General features: G+C 35.1%; 1 protein-coding gene across 3 annotated transcripts in view; it reads right to left on the bottom strand.

The window, feature by feature from the left end:
• LOC111159132 (solute carrier family 38 member 6) overlaps positions 1-26,331 on the bottom strand; it is a 72,809-nt gene that overhangs the window by 27,802 nt on the left and 18,676 nt on the right. For 2 of the 3 annotated variants that reach the window (XM_022521555.1, XM_022521564.1), the window contains exons 5-8: positions 23,347-23,386; positions 11,827-11,905; positions 1,562-1,644; positions 1,032-1,090 (exon numbers count right to left, since the gene is read on the bottom strand). In XM_022521555.1, the coding sequence (XP_022377263.1) occupies positions 1,032-1,090; positions 1,562-1,644; positions 11,827-11,905; positions 23,347-23,386 (261 nt within the window). Of the gene's footprint in view, positions 1-1,031; positions 1,091-1,561; positions 1,645-11,826; positions 11,906-23,346; positions 23,387-25,554; positions 25,627-26,331 lie in introns of all 3 variants that reach the window. The other variant, XM_022521574.1, reaches the window with a different exon arrangement.

Below are 26,331 nucleotides of genomic sequence, written 5' to 3'. Positions count from 1 at the left end.
CTAAGTCAAGTCTTTATGCTGTACACATTTAAGCTTATACAGTGATGTATGTAAATCATATCTAAATTAATTGAAGGGGGAAAAAAGTATATGTTCAATTCATTTGCCTCTAAGATAGAAGTCAGACAATTTGAGGTGGGGAGGGCAATGATTTTTAATGCTGATAAATTCAACAAATGATTAAATGTAAACACTGTTAAGTATTTTAGTTTTAAGAGCATCCATTAAAAGTATTTCTGAACACTAACACCAGGGTTCCTTCCACTTCATTTAAATGATCTAAATTTGTTTCACCTCTGCATCCCAACAGATAGTTCAACCTCAATTAAATGCATCCTGGATTGTTTTGACAGCTTGAAAATCTGGCTCTATAATATGATTTAACTACTGGGGTGTTGTGTTGCTCCTTTTGGTACCATTTTTCTTTGACTCCTTTTCAACAACAAAGAAGTGTTTAATCACATACACACCCAGTATTATACAGAAATAAATGGATACACACATCTACGCAAAGAATTAAACTTCATCTAAGGTTTTAACAGAGTCAGTGTGCTTTCCTTTCTAGTTAACCAAAAGAGATACTGGATTTGAAAAAATGTTCTAGCTAAGCCTCTTCAAAATAGGTACAATAATTTTGTGGAATAAAAGTGCTTTTAGTAACACACTGAAATAAAACTCTGACAGAAAACAGAGTTAAAAGTCTTCTTTTTAGAGACGCCTGGGTGGCTCAGTTGGTTAGGCAGCTGCCTTCGGCTCAGGTGATGATCCCAGCGTCCTGGGATCGAGTCCCGCATCCGGCTCCGTGCTCATCAGGGAGCCTGCTTCTCCCTCTGCCTCTGCCTGCCATTCTGTCTGCCTGTGCTTGCTCTCTCTCCCTCTCTCTCTCTGACAAATAAATAAATAAATAAATCTTTAAAAAAATAAAATAAAATAAAATTTATTAAAAAAAAAAGTCTTCTTTTTAGAAGACATTAACACAGTAAATTCAATTTTAGTGAGGAGATAAGCAATATACTGTATTTTAAACTTACCACAAGAGCAAAGAATACCATAAAGAAAAATGATAAACTACTTGTGTAGCCAAGAAAACCTGTAAAATAAGAGTAAAATAAAAAGCAATTTATAAGGAAAGTGATCCTAACATACAGCTAAAGCTATACATCTTGGGCATGTTTTCTATTACAGTGCTTGGTATCTGGGGCTTAGGGCTGAGAATAACAACATTCCAACTATCTGTCACAGATCATTTATGCAGCTCTGTACAGCAGAACTGGAACTGGCTTACCACTAATGGTACACTGTAAGGAAAGGCTGCTCTTTAATGTTCCACTGTAAAGATTTTATTTTAGTGGGGCAGACAAAATACTACTACAAACCAAGTAATAGGCTAACTAGGCAAGACTGAAGGCTGAACAACCTACAATAAGTCCAAGTTCAGAATTATTCACCGTTACCACCCTTCTGCTAAAAATGTGGTACTGTGAAATTTAAAAGCCCCTTAACATTATCTTCTTTCTTCCTTCTTTCCAAACAAAAACTGTCTTCTTCTCTAAAGACTTACCTATTTTAGGAAGAAGCGCAAGAGGGAACACAATGCCAACACAAATGATTATTAGTAGTGTTTGCCCATCAAGATACCAAGACCTAGTAGAAAAAAAAATAGTCCTATCTTAGGCACAGGAATCCAGTGCTTGGTTTACACACACACACACACACACACACACACACACACACACACACAGTTATAGCCATCACAACCACCCATTAGGAAAAGCCTACTTCCTTTCATTAAAATATGTTCTTGAGAAATCCTATTATTCTTATTAATGAATTTATATTTAAAAAGGTATCAAAACAATGAGATGTAATTTTTCTACTACCAAATTAGCAAATATTTAAAAGTAAGATAATAGTCAGTGTTGGTGAGGAGTGACAAGGTATACACAAACTGGTGAAGGTAGGTAGGGGTGCCTGGATGGTTCAGTCGGTTGAATCTGGCTGTTGTTTTTGGCTCCTCATGATCTCAGAGTTCTGGGATTGAGCCCCAGCGTCAGCTTCTGTGCTCAGTGGGGAATCTGCTTGAGGATTCTCTTCCTCTTCCTCTGCCCCTCCCCCATGCTCAAGTGCACACACACTCTTTCTCTAAAATAAATAAATAAATCTTTAAAACTGGTGAAGGTAAAAACTGTGTATATTACCTTTCTGGAAAACAATTCGGCAAAAGATATTGAAAAATTTCAAATATGTAATATTTATAAAAGATTATTAAAAATAAACAATCAGGGATGCCTGGGTGGCTTAGTCAGTTAAGTGCCTGACTCTTAATTTTGGCTCAGGTCATGATCTCAGGGTCATGAAATGGAGCCTCCAGATGGCTCTGTGCTGGGTATGGAGCCTGCTTAGATTCTCCCCCATCTCCCTCTGCCTGCCCCCACTCCTCCCTGCTCATATGTACCCTCTCTCTCTCTCAAAAAATAAATGAATAAATAATCAGTTGGGGTGCCTGGGAGGCTCAGCCAGTTGTCTGTCTGACTCTTGATTTCAGAATTTCAGCCCAGGTCTTGATCTCAGGGTCATGAGTTAAAGCCCTGCACTGGGCTCCATGCCAGGTGTGGAGCCTACTTAAAAAGTAAGTAAGTAAATAAATAAATAAATAAATAAACAATCAACAATAAGAACAAAAATATTTGTAAAAAGATGGTTACTGAAAACAGTTAAAATACTGAAAATTGGAAACAAATATCTAAGACCACGACAATTTTAAAACAAATTATGGGACTACAGGACAATCATAAAAAAGAAAATTCTACGCATATAATAATATAATGAATAATACAACAATATATTGATATGAAAACATCCTAAATATACATAGCATGATTAGCAATTTTGAGGAAAAGCATAGATTAAACATGGAAAAGTATAGATTAAAAATGGAACTGCAACATCTTGATAGCCATCATCTTTTGGTGGCATTATGATGGGTAATTTTTCTTCTTCACAGTTTCTATATTTTTCAAGTTTTCTAGAAAGAGCATGAATTACCAGGAAAAAAATATTACATTTTTCATATAAAGACATGAGAATATTAAATGAAAAAAAAGGTAGCTTAAAAGTATGATAATGTATTTGATTACTAAAAAAAACCTGAATGAACATTAACAAAAAAGTCAGAAGGATATTCTTAAAATACCAGAAGGAGACATTTCTGTGTGGTAGCAATATGAGCAATTTTTATTTTTTCCTTGTTTGCATATAGATGGTTTCAATTTTCCAATAAAAAATACATGAGTGGAAATTTTTAAAAAGTTAGAGTTAATTCCCCAAGAATTTAATAGTAAAAACCTCACTTTAGTATGTAAAGGACAAACAATTCATGAAAGAAGTATAACTAGTAAATACACATGAAGAAAAATCCAATCTCTGGTGCTATTAAAGAAATAAATGTGAGGCTGTTGAAATTAAACTAGTAAAATTATTCAAAAAGTAATATTCAAGGATGTGGCACAACTGGTCCTTCAGGCATTGCTAGTGATCTTGTCAATTAGTACTACTTCTGGGAAAACAATGACATTATGTAGCAAATGCAATAAAAACATGGTACTCTAAGAAAATAATCTATAATATAAAGAATTCTATGTGCATGAAGCTATGAATACAACATTATTATAACATTAAGAAGCTGGAGGGAAGTCCTATATATTTAACGACAGAAAATATTAGGCCAATAAAAGCATATTCAGTGGAATGCTATGCAGCTAGATAAAAAGACAATTTAGTAAAATGGAAAATACTAACAATGAAAATATAAAATATATGATTATTAACTATGTTTTAAAAAGCTTTTTGAGAAAAACTAAAAGGATAAATCAGTGATTAGGTAAGAGATGCTATTATGTCTGATTTTTATTTGCTTTCTTTTCTGAATTTTCTATAATCATCTTTTCACTGAAACATACACATATACACACATGCAGAGTAGTAACCAAGTATAGTTAATGTCAATATGGCAGCTGGAGCATCAAAGACAACAGGGATTTTTTTTTCCAAATCATTTGGCAGGGTGCCTGGGTGACTCAGTGGGTTAAAGCCTCTGCCTTCAGCTCAGGTCATGATCCCAGGGTCCTGGGATCGAGCCCCACATCAGGTTCTCTGCTCCGTAGGGAGCCTGCTTCCCCATCTCTCTCTCTGCCTGCCTCTCTGCCAACCTGTGATCTCTCTATCAAATAAATAAATGAAATCAGGGTCAAATCATTTGGGAGATACTCTTAGAATTCCCAGCTGGTGAAAATGCATCCTCTTTTTCTACCAAGTAGCTAAAGTCACCCACTGACATGTTAAGTTAAGAAAATGGATACATTCCTGGAAACAGATAATATATCAAAATCATGAGAAATAAAAAATATGAACAGAGCAATAATGAGTAAAGAAAATGAATCAGAACAAAGAAAACCCCAGGACCAGATAGTTTTACTGGTGAATTCTACCAGATAGTTAAAGAAGAATTCATGCCAATCTTCAAACTCTTCTAAAAAACTGAAGAGAGGGGAATACTCCCAAACTCATTTGACAAGGGCAGCATACTCTTATACGAAAGCCAGATAAGGACACTACAAAAAAAAAAAAGAGAACTAACTACACATCAATATCCCTGAAGAATACAGATGCAAAAATTCTCAACAAAATATTAGCAAAATGAAAACAATGGCACATTAAAAACATCATACACGATGATTAAGTTGAATTTATCCCTGGAATGCAAGGGTGGCTGAACATATGAAATCAATAAATATGATACAGCATATTAACAGGATGAAAGATAAAAATCATATGATCATCTCAACAGATGCAGAAAAAGCATTTGACGAAATACAACAAAACTTTTATAATAAAAGCCTTCAACAAATTGGGTAGAGAAGGAATATACCTCAATATAATAAAGGCCATATACAACAAACCTACAGCTAACATCATATTCAAGAGTGAAAGGTTGAAAGCTTTTTCTCTAAGATCAGGAACAACAGGGTGCCCACTCTCACCACTCTTATTAAACATAGTACTGGGAATCCTAGCTAGAATAAATCAGGCAAGATAAAAAAATAAAAAAATAAAAAATAAAAGGCATCCAAACTGGAAAGGAAATAGTAACTCTGTATTTGCAGATCATATGATCTTATAGGGAGACTATCCTAAAGACTCAACCAAAATGGCTGTTAGAACTAATGGACACATTCAGTAAAGTTGCAGTTAACAAAATCAACATACGGAAATCAGTTACATTTCTATACACTAACAACAAAATATCTGAAAAAGAAATAAAATAATCCCATTACAACAGCATCAAAAAAATTAAAATATGTAGGAATAAATTTAACCTGATGATGAGTACACTGAAAACTACAAGATAGGACTCCAATGACAGAATTTGACAAAGAAACAAACAGAAAGATAACCTATGTTCAGGGATAGGAAAAATTCATCTGCTTAATGTCCATGCTACCCAAAGCCATCTATAGATTTAATGCAATCCCTATCAAGATTTGAATGACACTTTTTACAGAAATAGAACAATCCTAAAATTTGTATGGAGCCATAAAAGATCCCACAGAGCCAAAGCAATCCTGAGAGGGAAAAAAAAAACATCATACTTCCTGATCTCAAACTGTACTACAAAGCTGCTGTAGTTATCAAAGCAGTATAGTACTGGCATAAAATAGACACATAGGCCAATGGAATGAATAAAGAGCTCAGAAATAACTCTGTGCCCATATACAGCCAAACTGATATTGACAAGCGAGCCAAGAGCGCTCAATGGGGGAAAAAGTGTCTTCAATGAACAGTGTTAGGAAAACCAGATAAACACATGCAAAAAAATGAAATTGGTCTCCTTTCTTATACCACTCACAAAAATCAACTTGGAGTGGATTAAACAGATTAAAGACTTAAATGTAGCACCTGAAACCATAAAACACGAAAACATAGGGGGAAAGCTCCTTGACATCAGCCTTGGCAATAATTTTTTGGATATGATACCAAAAGCACAAGCAACAAAAGTAAAAATAAGTAGGGTTACAGCAAACATGCAAAAAGCTTTTGCACAGCAAAACAAACAATAAACAAAGTGAAGAGGCAATCTATGGAATGAAAGAAAATATTTGCAAACCATATAACTGATAGGTGGTTAATCCAATTGAAAAATGCACAGAGGAAAACAACGGCCATTTTTCCAAAGAAGACATACAAATGGCCAACAAGTACATGAAAAGATGCTCAACATCACTAATCATCACAAAATACAAATTAAAACCACAGTGAGAGACCACCTCACACTTGTTAGCATGGGTATCAAAAAGAAAAGCAATAACAAGTGTTGGTGAGGAAGTGGAGATAAAGCAATCCTTGTGCACTGTCAGTGAGAAGGTGAACTGGTTCAGCCACTATGGAAAATAGTATGGAGGTTCCTAAAAAAATTAAAAATAGGGGCATCTAGGTGGCTCAGTTGGTTGAGCACCTGGCTCTTGATTTCAGCTCAGGTCATGATCTCAGGGTCTTCGGATGGAGCCTAGCAAGCAGGAGTGCTCAGCCAGGAATCTGCTTGTCGATTTCTCTCCCTCTCCCTACCTCCCCCCTCGTGTACATGCATGCGCTTGCACTCTCTCTCTTAAATAAATAAATAAATACATCTTTTTAAAAAATTAAGTGATCCTGCAATGCCACTTCTGAGTGATATATCCAAAGGAAATGAAAACAGGATATTGAAAAGATATCTGCATTTCCATATTTATTGCAGCATTATTCACAGTAGGTAAGATATGGAAACAACCTAAGTGTTTGTCAATGGATGAATGAATAAAGATGTGGAGGTGTGTATGTATGCATTTATTTTTAAATACCATATGTATATAATATATGTGAAATAATGGAATATTATTCAGCCATGAGAAAGAAGGAAATCTTGCCATTTGTGACAGCATGGTTGGATTATGAGGTGTTATGCTAAGTGACAGAAGTCAGGCAGAAAGACATCATTACTGTTTATCACTTACATGTAGAATCAGAAAAAGCCAACCTCGTGGAAACAGAGTAGAACAGTGGTTACCAGCAGGACTGGGGGTAGAGGAGCCAAGGGAACTGCAATGTTGGTCAAATGGTACAAACTTGCAGTTATGGGATGAGTAAATTCTGGGGATTGTGATTGTAGTTAGCAATAATAATATACCTGAAAGTTGCTAAGAGAGTAGATCTTAAATATAACAGTGATGGTGGGGTTAGCTAACACTACTGTGGTAATCATCCTGCAATACAAAAGTGTATCAAAATGTTGTACACCTTAAATTTATACAATGTTACATGTTAATTATATTACAATTTAAAAAGAATGAAAGAAAAGGTTTTCCCTCTACACGGGATTCAGCCCCTGGCTTCTAACATGGACTTCATGATTCACTGTGTGTCTTTTATTCCTAGTTTCAGAGGAAATCCTTTGTAATGTATCTTTAGTGGGTATTGGTGGGTGCCAACAACTTCCTTTTAAACAGAACAAAAGAGGGAGCAGCAGCAGAAATAGCACCATGATCACAACTTTCCCTTTTTCACTCTAATCCATGTCTTTAGGAAATGCCTGTGTCAGATCCTAAAACCTGTGCACAAGTATCGCTAGTACTCACAGACCCGAAGCTGTGCTCCCTGCATTTACATGACCTCTCAATCCCTGTATGGAGGAGGACCTAAGGGCACAGATATTAAGAATACAAAATGATACTGCGCAGGTTCATCTTCTAGTCACTCTTGAGTAAGTATCAAAATGGGAACCTCAAAATATCCCTCGTTGAGGAACACTTTGCAACTAAATTTCTGGAGCTGGCAAAAAGCCCAGGGCTCTACCCTTAAAATCTTCTTCCTTCAGGGACCCAATATCAGAGCCAGACAACTGCAATGCCAGGAGGGAAAAAGACCCAATGGAGCAGCAGAGCAGATTCCATGTGTTAGCTCTGCTGTCCCTACCATCATGAAGGTGGAGTTGTGCAATGGGCACATTCATCCTTAGGATCCAAAACTCTTCTCTTGCATAAGAATAAACATTTTGAAATCCTGAACTTTACAACTTATACTATTATCACTAGACTATGTCAGACCACAATTCATTCATGCCCAGAAGCCACGAAACTGCCCAGAGCACTGAACTGTGGGACTGAAAACAACGTCACCTCCTCTCAACAGTCTCTCAGCGTTACCGTTATGGTATGTTAGCACAAGAAGAGACCTCAGATCCTTTGAGTCAACAACTTCATCTTATATGTCTGTAAAAGCAGCAAAAAGATGAGAATGATCTTAGTGACAGGAGAAATGGAAATAATCTCTACCCCCCCTTTTTTTAATGATTTGAGAGAGAGAGAGAGTGAGTGCGCATGCACACGAGCAAGAGGAAATGTAGGAGGAAAGGGATAGAGACAGGCACAATGCTCCATTTCACAAGCCTGAGATCATGACCTGAGCCGAAACTAAGAGTCAGACGCATAACAGACTAAGCCACCCAGGTGTTCCTAACCTCTACTCTTGAATAGTCACTCTTGAGTTTACAGTATTTTTCAGTTACTGCCTCATTTTTCTCAAGATGGTGCTTTCCTTTACACTCTCCTGGTCACAGGATTGAATTTTAAATTCCTAATATAAAAAGAACTTTATTGCAAAATATAATTTCTCTATCCCTGGCTTGGCTACTGGTTATTATTAATCATTTCTTATACTTATTAAGGTCGATTAATAAAGCCAGTTGTAAACACAGTGCTTTTCTTTATCATTCAACTATAAGGCAATTCAGTACCATACACTAAAGGTAGTTTAGATTTGATATGCATGTCACAGGCAACTGAATTGTGTTTGGCAATGGATATTTTCCAAAGAACAGAGATGATTAAACTTGGAAAATTAAACCCAGCCTGAGAAATACAAACCAGCAAAAAGTAATCTCCAAAAGCACATATTAAATAAGTATATTTTATAAATCAAGATTTTAGAAGAATATACTACCCTTAAATTTTTTCCTAAGAGGAGAAAAAGAATTATCTAACAGAACCTGTTTTCCTACTGTAATCTAAATATACATTCCTTTAAGCCAAAAGAATTAGAGTAAAAAGTTTTATACTTCCTAGAAAACTTGTTTGATCTATGGATTTAATCCTATATGATAAAAATGTTCCAAGTATGAAATATAGAGTATAAATCTTTAGCTGTATTGCAAATGCTTTGGCATGCAGATGCTTTTTTCCATATTTTAATGAAAACCAGATTTATTTATAAGTTGCTTTAATTTCATTCTCGAATGGAATGGAACAAGAGTATCATATGTTCTGAATTAGGATCTTACTCACATCCCATATCAATTATGTAACTCAAATGCAAGACAACTTAATTGTGTCAATCATATTCCACTGACAAGATCATTAAATGTTAACAGAGAGCTTCCAACTTTTAACAGCCATAGATTTTTAAAATATAAATTATTCTCTGAAAAGTACAGATGCCTCATACAAGTTTGGGATAAGTATTATAGCTTCTGACTTCTAACAGTAATTGTTGAAATTAGAATATTATGAACATAAAGTTTCTTTTTGATAACATCTTTATAAAGGTTTATATTTCACAAAGGTACATCAAATCTCACAGAAAATAAGCACACATGAAAGACCTTAAGTGAAATTTATTGTCAATCAAACCCTAAAATAAAAGCATAACAATATCACATTGATCTCAGAAAAAATAATGCTACGTAACTTTATTTAGAAATAAACTGCCCTAGATAGTTGTCAATTACCATAATATTTGTTTCTTAATTATTTTATAGCATTAAGCTTTGAAGATTGGTGATTTATCTGCATTCTAACCACTTAATACAGTCTCTTATTGGAGTTTTTTACAACTCTGAAATACAAAACAAGCAAATGTACTTCATGTATAAAACAAGATGAGGCTGTTAGAGAGGTGTACAATTTTCAACAAAACACAGATGATGCAAACTGGTCATAGTATTTTGAAGTATACCTTAAAAAAATTCATTTCTGACATATAAAAATATCATTTTAATCAATTTTCTACTAATATGAGTAAGATGGGGGTTAATTTTTATTTTTTAAACAAATGAGGAAAAAACCCAACAAAATAAATGGTAACTGATTTAAAGTGAAAGCTATGGCAAAAGTATCACATTTAGAGAAAGAAGACCTAAGTTTTAATAGCAGTTCTGTCTCATACTACCTTAATTATTTCTAAAATTTTATATGTATGTTATCCCTCCTCTTTCCACAAAGACATATAGCAATTAAAAAAGTGTAAAAAGAAGTCACCAAAATCAGGAGCAGGGAAAAGGCAAACACGTGATAACTATTAGGATTAACAGTTTATGCAATATATTCAAATTTGACTCTGACCTCCCTGGCAGAGCAAACAGGGAAAATCGACCTTTAATATAATTATTATTATTGAAATTTCTTTATTTTTAATTGAGGATCTATCTGACATTCAACATTCGGGAATTTAATTCTCCACATTTACACTATGCTATCAGCTTACAAGAGCATGTATATATATAATATCTTATTTGATCATCTCAACAACTTTCTTAAGAAGGCAATATTGGTATGTCCATTAAGACAGGTGAAGAAACCTAAGGCTCAAAATTAAATTGTACGGCCAGAAGAAGTAAAATCAATTACCTGAGGTCACTGACATGGATAGAACACATGTCTCCTTACTCCTCGTCTAACGTTCCTGATTCTACTTCTCAATGCCTTGAGTTCTTAGCCCTACACTATAAATTTGTCACACAGAATTTTTTGAGTAATGGAAGTTGTCCTGAATATTTTTACAGCAAATCAAAAAGTGAACTTCACATAGCTCTTTCTTATAGCAATTGTTCATCAAACTAAGGGTATAAAACTTAAATGAATATGGAAACCCTACAAACAATAAAGTACTACAGAAAGGCACAGTATCTTCTGATGATGAAAAATCATTAAAGACTTCCAGTTCCTATTCAGATCTAAAGTATACCATACTTGCCTTTTATATAAATATGTATTTGCAGTTGTCTAAGTAGAACTTTTTCATGGAAGTCGAGTTGTAAAAGCTAAAAAAGTTAATTTTGAAAATTTGCCCTGCAGTCCAGAACAAGTACAAATATTAGAGCAAAACAACCAAATATTTAAGTCCAAAAGTCTGATGGGTTTTTGTGTTGTGGTTTAGAAAGTGTGTGAAATAACTTGATGACACTTAAAAAAATTTATTCTGTCTTTTCAAGTGTATTTTTCTAAAAATTTCTTTTCCTATGCAATGAAAGGAGAAGTATAATAAGTTTGCTTTCCCATAGAAAGAGATGAGTCAATAGTCTTTATTTTTTTTTGAGTCAATAGTCTTTAGAACCCAGTATTTTATAAATAATAAAGGAGAAAGGAAGTATACTGTGGTTTAGTATTGTTTATAGTATTGTTAAAAACCAGGAAATGAAATCATTAAGTCCCTGCAAATCATTTATTTTTTCAAACCATGCTTTAGAATAGAAATCTCACAAGTGCGGTTGTAACTTTACCACTGTGGTTTGTGGAGAAGCGACAGCAGTATGATCCCCTCCCCTCCTTTGTTTAAGACTTTTACATTCCATACTTCTCACCATTCCCCATTCCTACCTCAGTCTTTCATATTCCCAGAAATTTCTCCTTTCCTCTTCTCCAAGAGAGAGTTCCTCCATGTCCTGCCCACTTTACCATATCATTAATAAATACTTATTGAATTAACAAATGAGTGGATACAACATGAAATATTTTTTCTTACCCAGTATGGTCTCCAGACAAAAATTCTGAAATAGCAGCAGGAAGCTCTGTTTTAATAATTAAAAGATAAGATGACATAGCTGCAAAAAGGATAAAAATAGTTCCTATTAGAATTCTATAATTTTTAGCCATTTAAGAATAATCTATACAGAAACACAGATGTCCATTAGGACTTTGACAACATATGGAAGATTAACTCATACTGCACTATCCCAAAGGTATAGACACACCAGGAATGGAGATAAGTAACTCTGCAGAGAATAACTGGTAGTTCATTAAGTATCCTTTGTTTACATTTCAAACCCAATACAAACTGTTTAGGTAAGAGAAATGGTCTTAATTACAGGCCATTTATAAATAAAATTTTCTTTGAAGTTTTGCATAAATTTGTGTATGTTTTCAACCCTGTTCAAGGCATCAGAAGTTAGTTTAGCAATAACTGATAAACAGGAGTTTAATAAGTACAGCTAATAATTTTGATTACTTGTTTCTTCTTACTAGAGAGAGACAGCCCCCCAGAAGTCTCCCTCTCTCCCACTCCCTCTTCCTTTCACTGCTTGCCCCCAACACACATAACATTATGCATGTTATTATAAAACAAAAATGAAATGTATAATGAATTACATTTTAAATTGTCCCTAAAACTGATTAGAAAAGATTCAATGGAAACCATTATGCATATTAAAGGGACAAAACTTACAACTTTTATTCCATTTTATTAACAGTTGGGATCATCTTTATTATGCAATCACAACCTGAAGCTAACACTGCTTCTTACATTTTAACTAACAGGATCCAAGAAAGAACTAGCTTTTATAGCATTTTAATAATGATCCTATTTCTGATGTAGCTATTAAAAAAAAAAACAAATCCTATAAACCTTCCATCATATATTAGGAAATTTTTTAATATGGTCACAAAATATAGAACTCACTTACAGGTAAATACTTGAGTTTAAGCTTTTATGTTTAAGTATATAGAAACCCAGATGACTGGAATCAGAACTCAGTTTAACAGAGTAATAATCTCTCTTTCCCCCAGAGATTAAGGATATATTAAAAAAGGACCAACAAGAATATATCCAAGAAGAATAAAGAGTGTACTCTGTACGCACATTAATTTTATTACTTATTTATATTTCAGGAAACATTTCAGTTTCTCCTTAGACCTACAAAAACTAAGAAAACAAATGAATGCCAAGTCTGAATGGTAAAAACTGATTAAAAGGTTCGAATATTTAAGAAGAAGAGTGTGTTTTTTTCAAACAACATATGTAAACATAGCTAAATTCTCCACAATTATTACAGTGCTGTGGGACTAATTAAGAAAAAAAAGGAAATATACTAGTTGCTATATAAATTTATATGAAGATAGACAATAAGCAGATACACATAATTTTTTAAGTAAAATGACATACCCATGGCAAAATAAAACTTAGAATAGTTAATACTCACTTCTCTGCAATGAAAATACATATATATACATTTTCCAGTTTATGACTATTTATTCTCCCCCCAAAATGCAGTTGTTGAAGTATAGCTTTTTCCCCAAGAAGTACAGTACCTTTCTTCAAACTCTTTGTTTGGGGACATTACAATTGATTGTATATGAAAAGGTGTTCTGTGTTGTTCATACTGTCAAAAGGAAAATGCTATCAGTTTGGCACAGAACAGAAGGAAGGTTTAGATTAACCTCCTCCACTCAAGGATTTGGAGGTCTGTGTTTATAATACTTTATCTATTCCAAAGAATCACACACATATGGTATAGTGAAAATCATGAGCTGAATTTTCTGAAACTGGCCTAGAGCTGTTTAAATGAATCTTGCAAGGAAAAAAAGAGGAAAAAGTACCTTGAACAAAAGGAATGCAGACTTCCTATACAATGTGATTTATTATCTGCCCATCAGTCTTTCTTGCTTGGATTAATCCAACACCACATGCGTTTCTAAAGTTTCAGACATTCATCTCTTTCAGTAATTTTCTATTATTTCTTTTAGATCTTTAGTTGTAAAAGCTTCAATGAATATGATATCGTATTTCTTTCTAATATACAATCTGTCATTCTTCCCAGAATTTCTATTAGCCCCTGGCTAATCATCTGATCACTTTTATCCTCTGTTGTAGCCTTAACTCTTTGGTTTTCAAATGGGAGTCCTATTTCATTAGATTCCAGTCTGAAGAATCATGTATATTTCAAGAAACATGAACTTACCAAACATATGTTTGTCTCTCAAAAAGAGATCTCAGCATACAAGATATAATAAAACACGCAAAATACTGCTTCTTTCTTACTGAATGCTGGTGTTTGTTTTAAGAGCTACAAAACCACACAACTCCCGATGAGGAAAAGCCCCACTAATTAAGCAGGTAAAACAAAAACACTATCCTTTTTACTGTCTTAATCATTTCTTCTTAACCACAAGTAAACTTCCATTCGAGGACCTAGCACCTTAACGTATTATATATAATACAGAGAAGAAATAAAAGAGATTGCCAAACATGCAGTAACTTAGGAAATATATCTTAGATTCACATCAAAAGGACAATTAGCTCAATAAAATAAAATAAGTTTTAAAGATATAATATCAATAGTAAGGCTCATATATCCATTGTTTTTAACCAAAAGGTTCACTAGATCAAACAGCAGCCTGCCACAGCTCTCGTCTCATGTCTTCTATTAATGGCATAAGGAAGTGTTTAAAGACTTATCTTAGAGACAGGTCATATGCAAGAATTTGTAAATGATTTTTGCTGACATCAATACATAGCACAGACTCCTAATACAAGACACACCATGTTGTTCTCTAAATTAACAGCTGTAACAAGGTCATCGATTTTAGCCTTCATTATGGTTAAGTGATTCTAGGCCCCCCACTAGCAAGCCAGAAGACTTGGTGCTAGAAGACATACCTTGATGACAGGTATTCAAGCCATTACAAATCATTTAGTTTTACCACATTAACTAAATAAGTATTCTTTTCTCCTTCATCTTAAACATAACTAGTAGAACTCATTTAATGGAAACTACCCTGTGAAGGAAATTTTAAAAAATCTGTCAATCTAATCACAACACAGAAATTGAAAGTATTCTTTGAAAACCATGTGGGAAAGCAACTGTTATATTAAGAAATGACTAAAATAGGGCAAAATCTGATTAGGCAATAGCAAGTAGTAAGATATTAATATTGGTTGATCTAATCATAGAAGAGAAACACATGAACTGGGAACATGGAGGTTGAAGGGAGAGATGTCAGAAACAACAGAAAAGGGGAAAGTGCCCTGTGAGAGAAAAATCGTAACAGTGAACATCTGGGGGTTCTGAATGCCTATTCCATGCTTCACAGTATTCTAAGTGATTTGCAAGCTATTTTCTTAATTAACCTTTACCACAAAACTGTGAGGTAGATATTTATTCCACAGATATAGAAATGGAGGCACAAAGAAGTAACCTGCCCAATGTAGTGATGGTAGAAACAGCCAGTCTGGCTTGAGAAATGTGCCCCATTAACTATCAGGGAAAAGTGCAGGAGCAAAGCGAAGAAGAACAAAGAAAAATAAGGGAGGTCTGTCAAAAGGACCACTCTCTAGAATTATTTTTTGTCTTTTTCATTGGCATTTAAATGACAATTGCTTACAAATGCTGAAGTCAATGGGTAAGATAAAAGAAATGAATGAGAAGTCTTAAAAATACTACATTCATTTCACTTTGACATATATTTTCAATGAATTTATTTCAGCTTTGTAGCTGGTTTGATGAAATTATTAATCCAAAAGTCCTCAGATAAGCTAAGGAGTTTCCTGAGGGCCTCTACTGCTCATCTGCCACTATGATTCTAATGCATCTGCAACTATTATTGTATTTCAGAGGGAAAAGCTTCCTATTCTCACACATTTGAGATATTAACATCAAACTGAAATGAAACAAACAAAACTCTTCCCCAAAACCCTGAACTCTCATGGACTATTTTTCCCAGGACTCCTTAAAAAAAATTAAAAGCCTCATTTGGAGTCTGGGCCTAAGAAATCATTAGTTTGCAAAAATAATTATCCTTTTTGTTAAACTCTTAAAATACACGTATGAAGATAAGATTACATACAGCTATTTTTAAAACAGAATGAGGTTTTCAGCACTTGGAAGAAGTTCAGTAACTTCTTAAAGGATTAGTCAGCCAGCCCTAAACAGATGTACTATGGGAGGAAATAAGTTTGCCTTTCCATCTGAGAGACTCAGTTTTACTTCAAACATGTTTTTAGTCATGTATAGCAACAGGTTTATTCTACTCAACTTGTCTTATTAACCTGGTATCCCTCTTAAATGTCCAAATGCCAGTAAGAGTCTATCCCTGTTCAAAATAGTACACAAGACAACCTCTTTTTCTAAAACCCCCCAAAATGTCATTTCCTTAATTTGTAAATAAATGGAAATCAAAATATATGGAGGAAAAATTTCCCCATAACCCTAGGAAAATGTTTATCTTTGTTTTTATCATTTATCAAGATCTTAAATTTGAACACAAAAGGAGAATATTTACTATTCTGAAATCCTCTAATAAGCTTCAATAAGTCACAGGAATAAACGGTACAGCATAATGAATACAGTGGAAGATAGTGTAATAGCAATGTAACAAGACAGATGGCAGCTAGGCTTGTGGTAAACAGAGCATAATGTATAAATATTGCAAATCACTAAGTTTTGCACACCTGAAACTAATGTAACATTGTGTGTCAACTATAGTCATATAAATAATTTTTAAAAATTATTACTAAGAAATATATTACTTTCTAAAATTTTTTAAAAATTTATTTGAAAGATTTTATTTATTTGACACAGAGAGAGAAAGAGAGGGCACAAGCAGGAGGAGCAGCAGGCAGAGGGAGAAGCAGGGACTTCTTCTGAGGACTGAGTAGGGAACCCACAGGTCTCCATTCCAGGACCCTGGGATCATGACCTGAGCCCAAGGCAGTCGCTTAACTGCTTAACCCACTGAGCCACCCAGGCGCCCCTCAAAACCTTTTTGAAGTGACATGTTGCCAGTAAATTTTATCTGTAAAAATAAATTTTTACTTGTGCAAAAAATCTCCTTCCAAATTTCCTGCATCTTTCCCACTCTAAAATAAAGCGCTTTCTAGAATTTCTGGACAGTACTGCTCAGGCTCAAAGAAGCTGCAGTATTGTTCACAGATGAGCTGACCAGCAGATGGCGTTGTAACAGCACGCCCAATTCCAGTCTCCCAGGGGAGAGTACAAACTAAAACATCTAAAATGACTTCACTATCCTACCAAAAAAAAAAAAAAAGGGCAGAAAATAAAACCAAATAGTTTCTAATTTATTTACTATTAAATCATGAATTTTAAAAATTCTGAGAATTCGAAATTTTTATACTTCTCAACTTATTTATACATTTCTGATGATGAGATTTAGAAATTATGCTGCTTGAGTATAAAAAAAGGCTGCAGAGTTTCTCTTAAAACTTAAGATTTCCAGACTGAGGTATTAATTAAAACTGCTGGGATAAGGTTTGTGGGATCTGTGCCAGAATGGAAAATCTAGATCATTCTAGCACTTTCAGGAAGTTCCAGTAAGACTACTAATGTTTAGGGTTCTACTTTCAAAATATATAGCAGTGATTCAATCTTTAATCTCCTTTAAGAAATTGGGGCTTTAAAAAATTAATATGCTGTTGAGAGTGGTCCTTCATATTTTATAAAGAGCAAAGTAAGGATTTAACATACTCAGAGCCACTTACCTTTCCACACTTTGAAATGAGTAGGACATAAAACCAGAAAAAACATCAAGTAACTCCACTTTATCATGCACTTCTAGTTCACAGGACTTTCTCTGGTTTGACTAAAAACAATTTGGGGTTTACAGTTTGATTACTAGAATATTTAAGCCTACTAAATGGTTTATCTCAAGAGTTCAGATGAATGTGAAACTAACTACTTACTTTGGTTTTTAGGAAAAGAATCTTATAATGCAACACAGCTAGAGGAACTATGTGGAAACTATGTACACTTACTTGCTACTAGGGTTCTTACTCCTTTTACTAATAGCCCACCAAATTCAAACCCTAAGCCAGAGTTCTCCTGCCTGTAACAGCATTAAATATTAAAACTTCCAGATGTCTCTTTTCTGACTTTGTGTCCCAGCAGCAATGACTCTCAGAGCCTAGGGAAATGGGCAGCTGGGGGCTATTACTAGTACTTTTTTCAGCTCCCTAATTCATTATTGTGGGGGGAGATCAGGAATTGCTTGGAAGTAATAAAATACTTGCTTGAGGGCTCTCCATATTCCAAAGACAAAAAGGTTTCCATCGGCTTAGAATAAGAGTGCTAAATTTTATGAGTCACATTTTTTTCTATCACAAAGTTTAGAGATTTTTTTCAAAGACACTATATTTTTCCAAACAATTTGTTAGACTACATCAGTGCCCTGTGATTAATACTTGGTGCCTCACTGATGCTGGGTGAAAAAAGGTTTCCTGTAAAGTTGTGACAGTAAATTCTTTCCTAAAGAAACTATATACTCCCTAATCTATTCCATTGTCTCCTCTCCCCAGCTGATCAATTTTCTTCCTCTTAAAGAATAACCAAGCCACACGGCTGGCTTTTCCTTTTCGCTCTCCTTCTCTGTTCCTTCCTTTCTTCCTATCATAAATATTACTAAATGCCTACTATGTGCTAGGTACTAAGAACATAAATGACCGAGCAAATTACTTAGATTTCTGTAATAAGGAGATGTAGGGGACAACTGGGTCTTCACTGAAACATCCGTGTAACAAGTATTGATCAAGAACAATCCATGATCATTTTGACTTTAAAGGTCTCTCTGTTCCATTTTCTCATAGATTCATCAAGGACATAAAATCCTAAGAAAACTGAAAAATGTTTAAATGTTACAAAGAACAGAAGAGTTAGGAAGCATTAATCTAAGACATGATTACCTAACCTGACAACAGATTTCAAAACATTTTATATTCTATTTTATATAAATAAGATTGAACTCTCTTCAATACTTTCAGTCTTTTAATATTTATACAATTCCAGTCTATAAATCATTCTATGGGTTTTCAAGTCTCTTTCTATCATTTATATAGTATATAAGATTATCTCTTTGAGGCAAAATCTTAGACTTTTACTTCTAAGTAGAAATTTTAGAATTCAACAAATATTATTTATTGAGCTCCTCTACCAGAAATTAGGTCAAGTTAGGAAAACAAATAAAAACACATAGTCCCTATATCCAGTGAGTTTTTAAATCCTCAGCATTTAATCTTTTCAGAGATTTTCAAACACTGTATCACAGCAGGAAGGATAAAGGCTTTAGAAGTAGACAGCAAAGTTGAGTCCCAGCTTTAGCAAGGGTTTAGTAAAAGTAAGCAAGTTATTTATCCCCTCCATGCACTGACTTCTTCCTCTGTAAAATGAGGATTTCATCTCCCTTGAAGAGTTTTAAGTACAGGGGCACCTGGGTGACTTAGCAGGTTAAGCACCCGACTCGATTTCATCTCAAGTCATGATCTCAGGGTCGTGAGATCGAGCCCTATAGCAAGCTCCATGCTGGCCCTGAAGCCTGCCTAAGACGCTCTCTCTCCCTCTGCCCCTCCCTGCTTGTTCGCTCTCTCTCTCTCTCTCTCTCAAGAAAAAAAAAAAAAAAAAAGAAGAAGAAGAAGTAGTTGTAAGTACAATTAGAGCATCTAGTTGAATGTTTGGACTAGAAAGGATCTATGATATCTATTTTTCAGTTCTAACCAATCAGGGCAAAAACTCAGACCATTTATACTAATAAGGATCATCCTACATTTCAGAAAATGGTATCAGAACCAGATTACATTCACATGGGCATGTAAGAAGCCTAAAATTTCAATGTGATGCTATATACTTCTATCATCTTATAAATATCCAACATGTTCCTAATTAATAAAGAAAAAAGGCAAAATCCATTGTGAAAAATAACGTCATATGCACGACATAGCCAGGAGCCTCGCAAATCAGTATGCTGTTTCTTCTCAAGCATACATACCTACTAGGTGTTAAGGACTTCCACAGAACCAACTTGTATCAATCAAAAAACTCCTTCTTAAAGCTAGAATCTCTACACTTTAACCCCAAAGGCTCGGCAGCTGCCACAAAGGGTAGTATGAAAAACTGAGACTCCCCTTTTCTGACAAAGAACAGCATCCATGAGAGCTTTCAGAACAAGTTCCTGATATGTTAATTACTTAAGAAAAGACCAAATCATCTTTTGAGCCAAGTATAACCCTCCTACTGAACTTAACTGGAATAAAAATATTTCAATTCCCTGAAGGAGTTAACACACCTCCCAAAGTGCCAAATTAGAATTAGAATTTTGGGGCAAGAAAGGACCTGAAGTCCCTGTTACCCACCCTATTCCCACAGCGATTTAGCTAAAAGGAAACTGAAGCCAAGAGGGTAAGGGAGGGATTTACCCAAGATACATGGCTATCTAAGGGCAGAGACAGGAGTAGACAGAATTCAAGGTACCTGACTTCTGGTCCAGTGCTCTACTCACAAGAGCAAGCTTGCACTTCTACTCTAATAAAGGAATGATTTATGCATATCTGACTAAGACAATAGAAGGCAGCTCTGAAAATATTTCAGTTTTTACTTCGTGGGTTCTCAATAAATTAATCTATAGCCAATATGAAGAAAATCATGAGGACTATTTCTAAAAACTAAACATTATCAGCTTTTCTGAATTTGAGGGACATTAAAAATTACTGTGACTGTTTCTAAGCTAATATTTCTTCTTTTCTTTAAAGATTTATTTATTTGAGGGAGAGAGAGGGAGGGAGGGAGAATGTGCATGCACATGGGGGTAGGGGCAGAGAGAGAGGGATCCTCCATGGGGCTCAATCTCACAACCCATGAGTTCATGACCTGAGCCAAAACCAAGAGTTGGCCACTTAACCAACAATGCCACCACCCAGGGACCTTAAGTCACTTTTTCTTAAAAAAGGTTATAATAATAAAAAGCAAACAAGCACATCAACACACTTAGGGCTGAGAGAATTGCTGATTTATCTGCCATCAGATGCAGGAGTCCTTTCTAGAACTTTCTTTTTCTAGAACTTTTTTTTAAAATTTCGTGTCAGCTTTTCAAATATTTAAAGCTAGTGATCAGTCTAGCCATTCCTTTTTCTTTTTTTTTCCTTGATAAATATATCTAGAATATTACAAAGTACTTGGACATAGCTCATACAGATCATATTCAGCTCCGTTCAGTTCAACAAAGGTTTATCAAGCCCTTGTGCTAGTTTCTGGGAGTACAAAAAGAAATGAGACCAAGCCCTTGCCTTAGAAGAGCTTATAAGAGAGTAGGGGAGAAGAGCATATACAGAAATACAAGAGAGTAGGGGAGAAGAGCATATACAGAAATAGCTTCATTCTAATAAAAAGTGCTAAAATAGATCACGTACAATAATAGATACAAGATTAGAGAACAAGGAAGGGATGAGAGTGAAGGATACCAAGAATATAACAGTGGGCATTTTGGCAGGGTCACACATTCAGATCCAAATTCCTGGACTGAAAATACTGTATAAGGAGTGTCTAGGTGGCTCAGTCAGTTAAGCGGCTGCCTTCGGCTCAGGGCATGATCTCAGGTCCTGGGATCAGCCCCAAGTTAGGGTCCCTGCTCAGTGGAGAGTCTGCTTCTCCCTTTGCCCCTCCCACCTGCTCATGTGTACGTTCACGCTCTCTTAAATCAGTAAATAAAATCTTAAAATCTTAAAAAAAAAATTCTACATAAAATGCCAAACGATAGTTCAACCTAACCTAAACAAAATGCGATGGTTCTTAGTAGTAAGATAGAGAGAATAATGAGGGACTGAAAATATTAAAATATACACTCATATTAGGGACGCCTGGGTGGCTCAGTTGGTTAAGTATCTGCCTTCAGCTCAGATCATGGTCCTGGGGTCTTGGGATTGAACCTCCCATCAGGCTCCCTGCTTGGGGTGGGGTGGGGGTGGGGGATGTGCTTCTCCACTCTGCTGCTCCCCCTGCTTGTGCTCTCTGTCTCTCAAATAAATAAAATCTTTAAAAAACATATATACACTCATATTAGCCATTACAAGTGTATATTTAAGCAATTATATTTGCTAAAATAAGATAAATTATTCTAAAGCAGATCTTAAAATCAATGGCATTATACAAATTCATAAAGGAAGAGACTAGTTACTGGCTTCTAGTGTGAAGAAGAAGTAGTGTGTGTTAGAAGGAGATTATTTGGTATGACACCCAAGAAAACATTCTTCTCTTTTTTCAATGTGCATTCAAAGAATTAAAACATGAATGTTCAGGATTCCCAAAACAATGGCAAGTATAATTTATTGTTGGAAGGTTAATTTTTTCCTTGACCAAGAAACCCATTAAAGGCAGAATTTGGTTGAACAATACTTAAAGTAAAATAGCTCAGATCTCTTGAGTATCAGAGTTGAACTTTATTAAAGCTGTCATCTTTAAATTATTTTGAACTGTTACACATAAGAAATAAGATTAAAATTTCCTCTGACCATACAATCTTGTGTAAGGTCCAAAATGCATGTCAACCTTCCCTGTGTATTTTCCTTTAAACTACTAGCATTTATTTAGCCCTCAGTTAATGGTACAAGAAAATTAAGACCTTGTTCAGCACTATGTAGCTTCTTCACAACATATACAAACATGACTCCCATAATAAATATTTAATACATTTAGTTACTAACTGTCTATAATTAACAGTAATTTTTGTTTCTACATGGTTCTCAATATTGGGATCTTTTTTAATGAAAAAGATGCAAGATACATGTGAGAATGGTTCTTATTTGTTTCAGGTTTGTTTGTTAATTTTTTTAGAGAGGGAGGGGCAGAGGGAGAGGGAGAATCTTACGCAGGCTCCACATCCAGCACGTAGACCACTGCAGGGCTCAATTTCATGACCCTCAGATCATGACCTGCACGGAAATCTGAAGACGCTTAACCAACTGAGCCACCAAGGCGCCCCAGGTTTGTTTATTTAAACTACCCTGTCATTTTAAATTTCCTGGTTATAACAGGATATTACTTACCTATGCCAGATTGCTCACAGCCCAGGAAACATCACTGCCTCTGAAGCACTATATGCCAATGCAGTAATTAGGACAAACGCAGAGGGGAAATATTTTAGAATCACCTGGAGAGTTTTTCTAAACCGTACCTTTCAACACTACCACAACTACAGAAAGCCAGTGCTTTAGAGGTCTATTCCAGACCTAAGAACAAGATTGAAATCAAGGATTTACCTGGAAGTAAATTTAGAAGCTACCGTCCCACAAAGGCTATTAATAAAAAGGATCTTAAAAAAGAGAGAGAGAGAGAGAGAGAGAGAGTAATAAGACCAACACTGAAGATTTCTGAAGATACCCATGGGTACAGAGGTGCAGGTTCCCAGCTAGACCGGTAGTAAGACAATAAACAAAAGGAAGAAATCGCCGCCATCACATGTACGCGTAAGCGGTGCGCCTTCAGTGGCTTACCTCCAATATTCTGAATCAGGATGGTGCCGGCTACCACCACCTATAAAAGAACAAATGCATTCACAAGATGAAAGAAGAAATAATATAAAAGGACCCGTATTTTATTAAAATCTCACAACCATTACTAAAAAACAGATGCAGAAGTGGAGAGAAATTGAAAATACATTGTCAGCCATTTGTAATACATAAAACTAATTATTATCACATAAAAAGCCTTTCTTTAATAGTTCCACAGTTACTATAAAGAATGCTTTGGAAAATTTTCTTGGCAATCATTTTAAACAGTTAAAAGTGCTAAAAAGCTAGTAACTGGTGATTATCAAAGTAGCGAAAAATTGAAATTAAATCTATCTGGTCTCATTCTCCCTTTTTCACCGCTTTAGAGGTAGAATGAGACATTGCTTTAGTAGGTCAACTGCTACAGCTTGACGTATACTGCGCAGGTACCGTTTTGCATAGAAGAAACTCCTATAGTCTTCTGAGTGTGTCAGCGCGGCATAGAGCAAGCTTTTGAACATCCTGTCCCAGGAATTAGTAAAGTTTAGAGCAGAAACCTCTAGAGCCCACATTTTCTCAAATTTGAAATTTTAAGTAAACTATTTCAAACTCAATAATATAAAGTGGGCTTAGTGTTTAGACAAAAAAGAAAGTCGTAAAGACTGTAGTCTATTGGAGAACTCCTCCCCTTTCAAACTGGGGTACCTGCTGCTCAGCTCTGGCCAGTTGCTGGCATATAAGAATGTGCATCCAATGTAGCTAGATCCTCTACATTTCATTAACTTTTCAAGAAAAGTCAGAAATGGAATTCTTTCAAAATTTCATAACTCTTAGCTGGCAATCAGTTAAAAAAAAAAAATGTCAGCCAAACCAGTATGCCTAAGGACTAAGTTGAGCTTATAGGTTTGCAGGCTTGTGATTCAGATAAGCTTCCCGGGAAACTCAAGACACCTTATCCATTCTTGGTAATCAGATGTACTCAAGGGAAATGACTAAACATTCTACTTCCACTTAGGTCTTTCAATTCGTAGAAATCTTGGTGGATCTACACCCCCAATGGATATTTGGAGTGGCCTAGCTACCTAGGATCATTCAGTTCATGGACTGGGAACAGATCACCTCTCAGACTCACCTCTATTAAGAATTCCATTGGAATTCCATCATTGCCTATGATGGAAACACTGGAGGCCTTGCGGTTTGCAAATCAAGGCTAATGATAGGTGTCTTTGAAGATGGGAGTAGTTGCCACTCTTAACTTTTCCAGAATAAACTTTGCATGTCAACTCATTTAAAATTTAGTATAAAATGTCACAGTTGGGGCACCTAGGTGGCTCAGTGGGTTAAAGCCTCTGCCTTCAGTGCAGGTCATGATGCCAGGGTCCTGGGATGGAGCCCCACATCGGGCTCTCTGCTCCGCAGGGAGCCTGCTTCCTCCTCTCTCTCTGCCTGCCTCTCTGCCTACTTGTGATCTCTGTCAAATAAATAAAATCTTCAAAATGTCACAGTTACTTGTGAAAAGACTATTTTGAACTTTTGCACACTCTTTCATATGCAATTGATAGCTATTGTCAGTCATACATGAAATTTGGATTTCTACTAATATATTGCAAAAAACAGTAAGATCAACTTATTCATGATTATCTTTCCATCTTAAGTGCTGAACATAAGCACTCAAGATCTAGAAAGCCAGTATGTCTATCTACCTACCTATGTGTTCAGAGGCTACTATAGTGCATGGCACATGATATTAACTCAATATTTGTTTGATGAGTAAATAAATTTATTTATGGACAATTTTAAAAATCTTTCTTCAAAAGTTCAAAAAATTTAAACATATTTCCGAACAATGTTATCTTATCATGTCCTATCCACATCTGCATCATAACTGGAAAGAAGGAAATAGGAAGGTTTCAACCCAATTATGGAAGTGGAAAGGAAGTAAAAAAAAAAAAAAAAAAAAAAAAAAGGGCAAGCAAACAGCAACTCCTCATTTAGAGTATCCTCTGTCCATGTACCTGCCTCCTAAGAACTGAGTGCGTACATAAATGATAATGCAACTATTTCACAGTTTTAGGGAAAAGGGGCTCTTAATTCTTTTAGATTCTACTACTCAAGGAATGCAGGAAATGCTAGTGTGAAATAACAGTCATGATGCTTAGAGTCATATTTATGGATCATACAAAATTCATTTGAGAGTTCTTTTGTACATACAAATAACACTGTCTTCTTCCTTGGTTAAACTGGATACAGGAAACTGATGGTGATTACACCAAACACCCCTGTCTTCAGGAAAGAAAAACTGTTATCAGGATGATTAACGAAACCCTTTACCTGAAAGTAACCTATTCTCCATTTTGTTCAAGTTTCAGGTTATTAAGACAAGGCCCAAATCATGAGGCTACACAGCATGTTTTAAATATTTCCTTTTGTACTTTAAAAACAAAGTGAATTTGAATGTAAATACAGGTTTTTCCCCCTATTACATGGCTGTATCTTTTTCCTCCCAGACTCACTACTTAGAAGTTGGTTTGGCCAGCTATGGATACTGTATCCTTTAAGAATAAAAACAAAATAAACAAACACAAAACACAAACAACAGATTTACAAATGAGAAGAAAAAGTCCTATTTGCAAACAACATGAAAATGGGTTTTAAAAGTATGACAGATCTTCAGAAATAAAGTACTACAGCACTCACAAAAATATTTAACTCCTGATTACCTGTGGAAGAAGACATTGTTTCCTCTACCTCTCAATTTAGTTTCATATGCTTATCACAAACGAATACCCAATAAATATTACTGTTATTTCTATTATTCTGAGGAGAAAAAGCAGTTGATTTAGAGTCTGGAGTTCTACGATGTAATACTGGCTTTAAGTAACTGTGGACAAACTGGCCCCTTCATTTCTCTGGGCCTTCATTTCCTCACCTATAAATGAGAAATAGCTCAATCATCTTTTAGCACTCTTCAGCTCTTAAATGATATAA

The sequence above is a fragment of the Enhydra lutris genome, unplaced genomic scaffold, assembly GCF_002288905.1.
Source record: "Enhydra lutris kenyoni isolate GAN:26980312 unplaced genomic scaffold, ASM228890v2 scaffoldscaffold4, whole genome shotgun sequence".
NCBI lineage: Eukaryota > Metazoa > Chordata > Mammalia > Carnivora > Mustelidae > Enhydra > Enhydra lutris.
The sequence above is the reverse complement of the archived record's forward strand: the minus strand, read 5'-3'. Positions and strand labels throughout refer to the sequence as shown.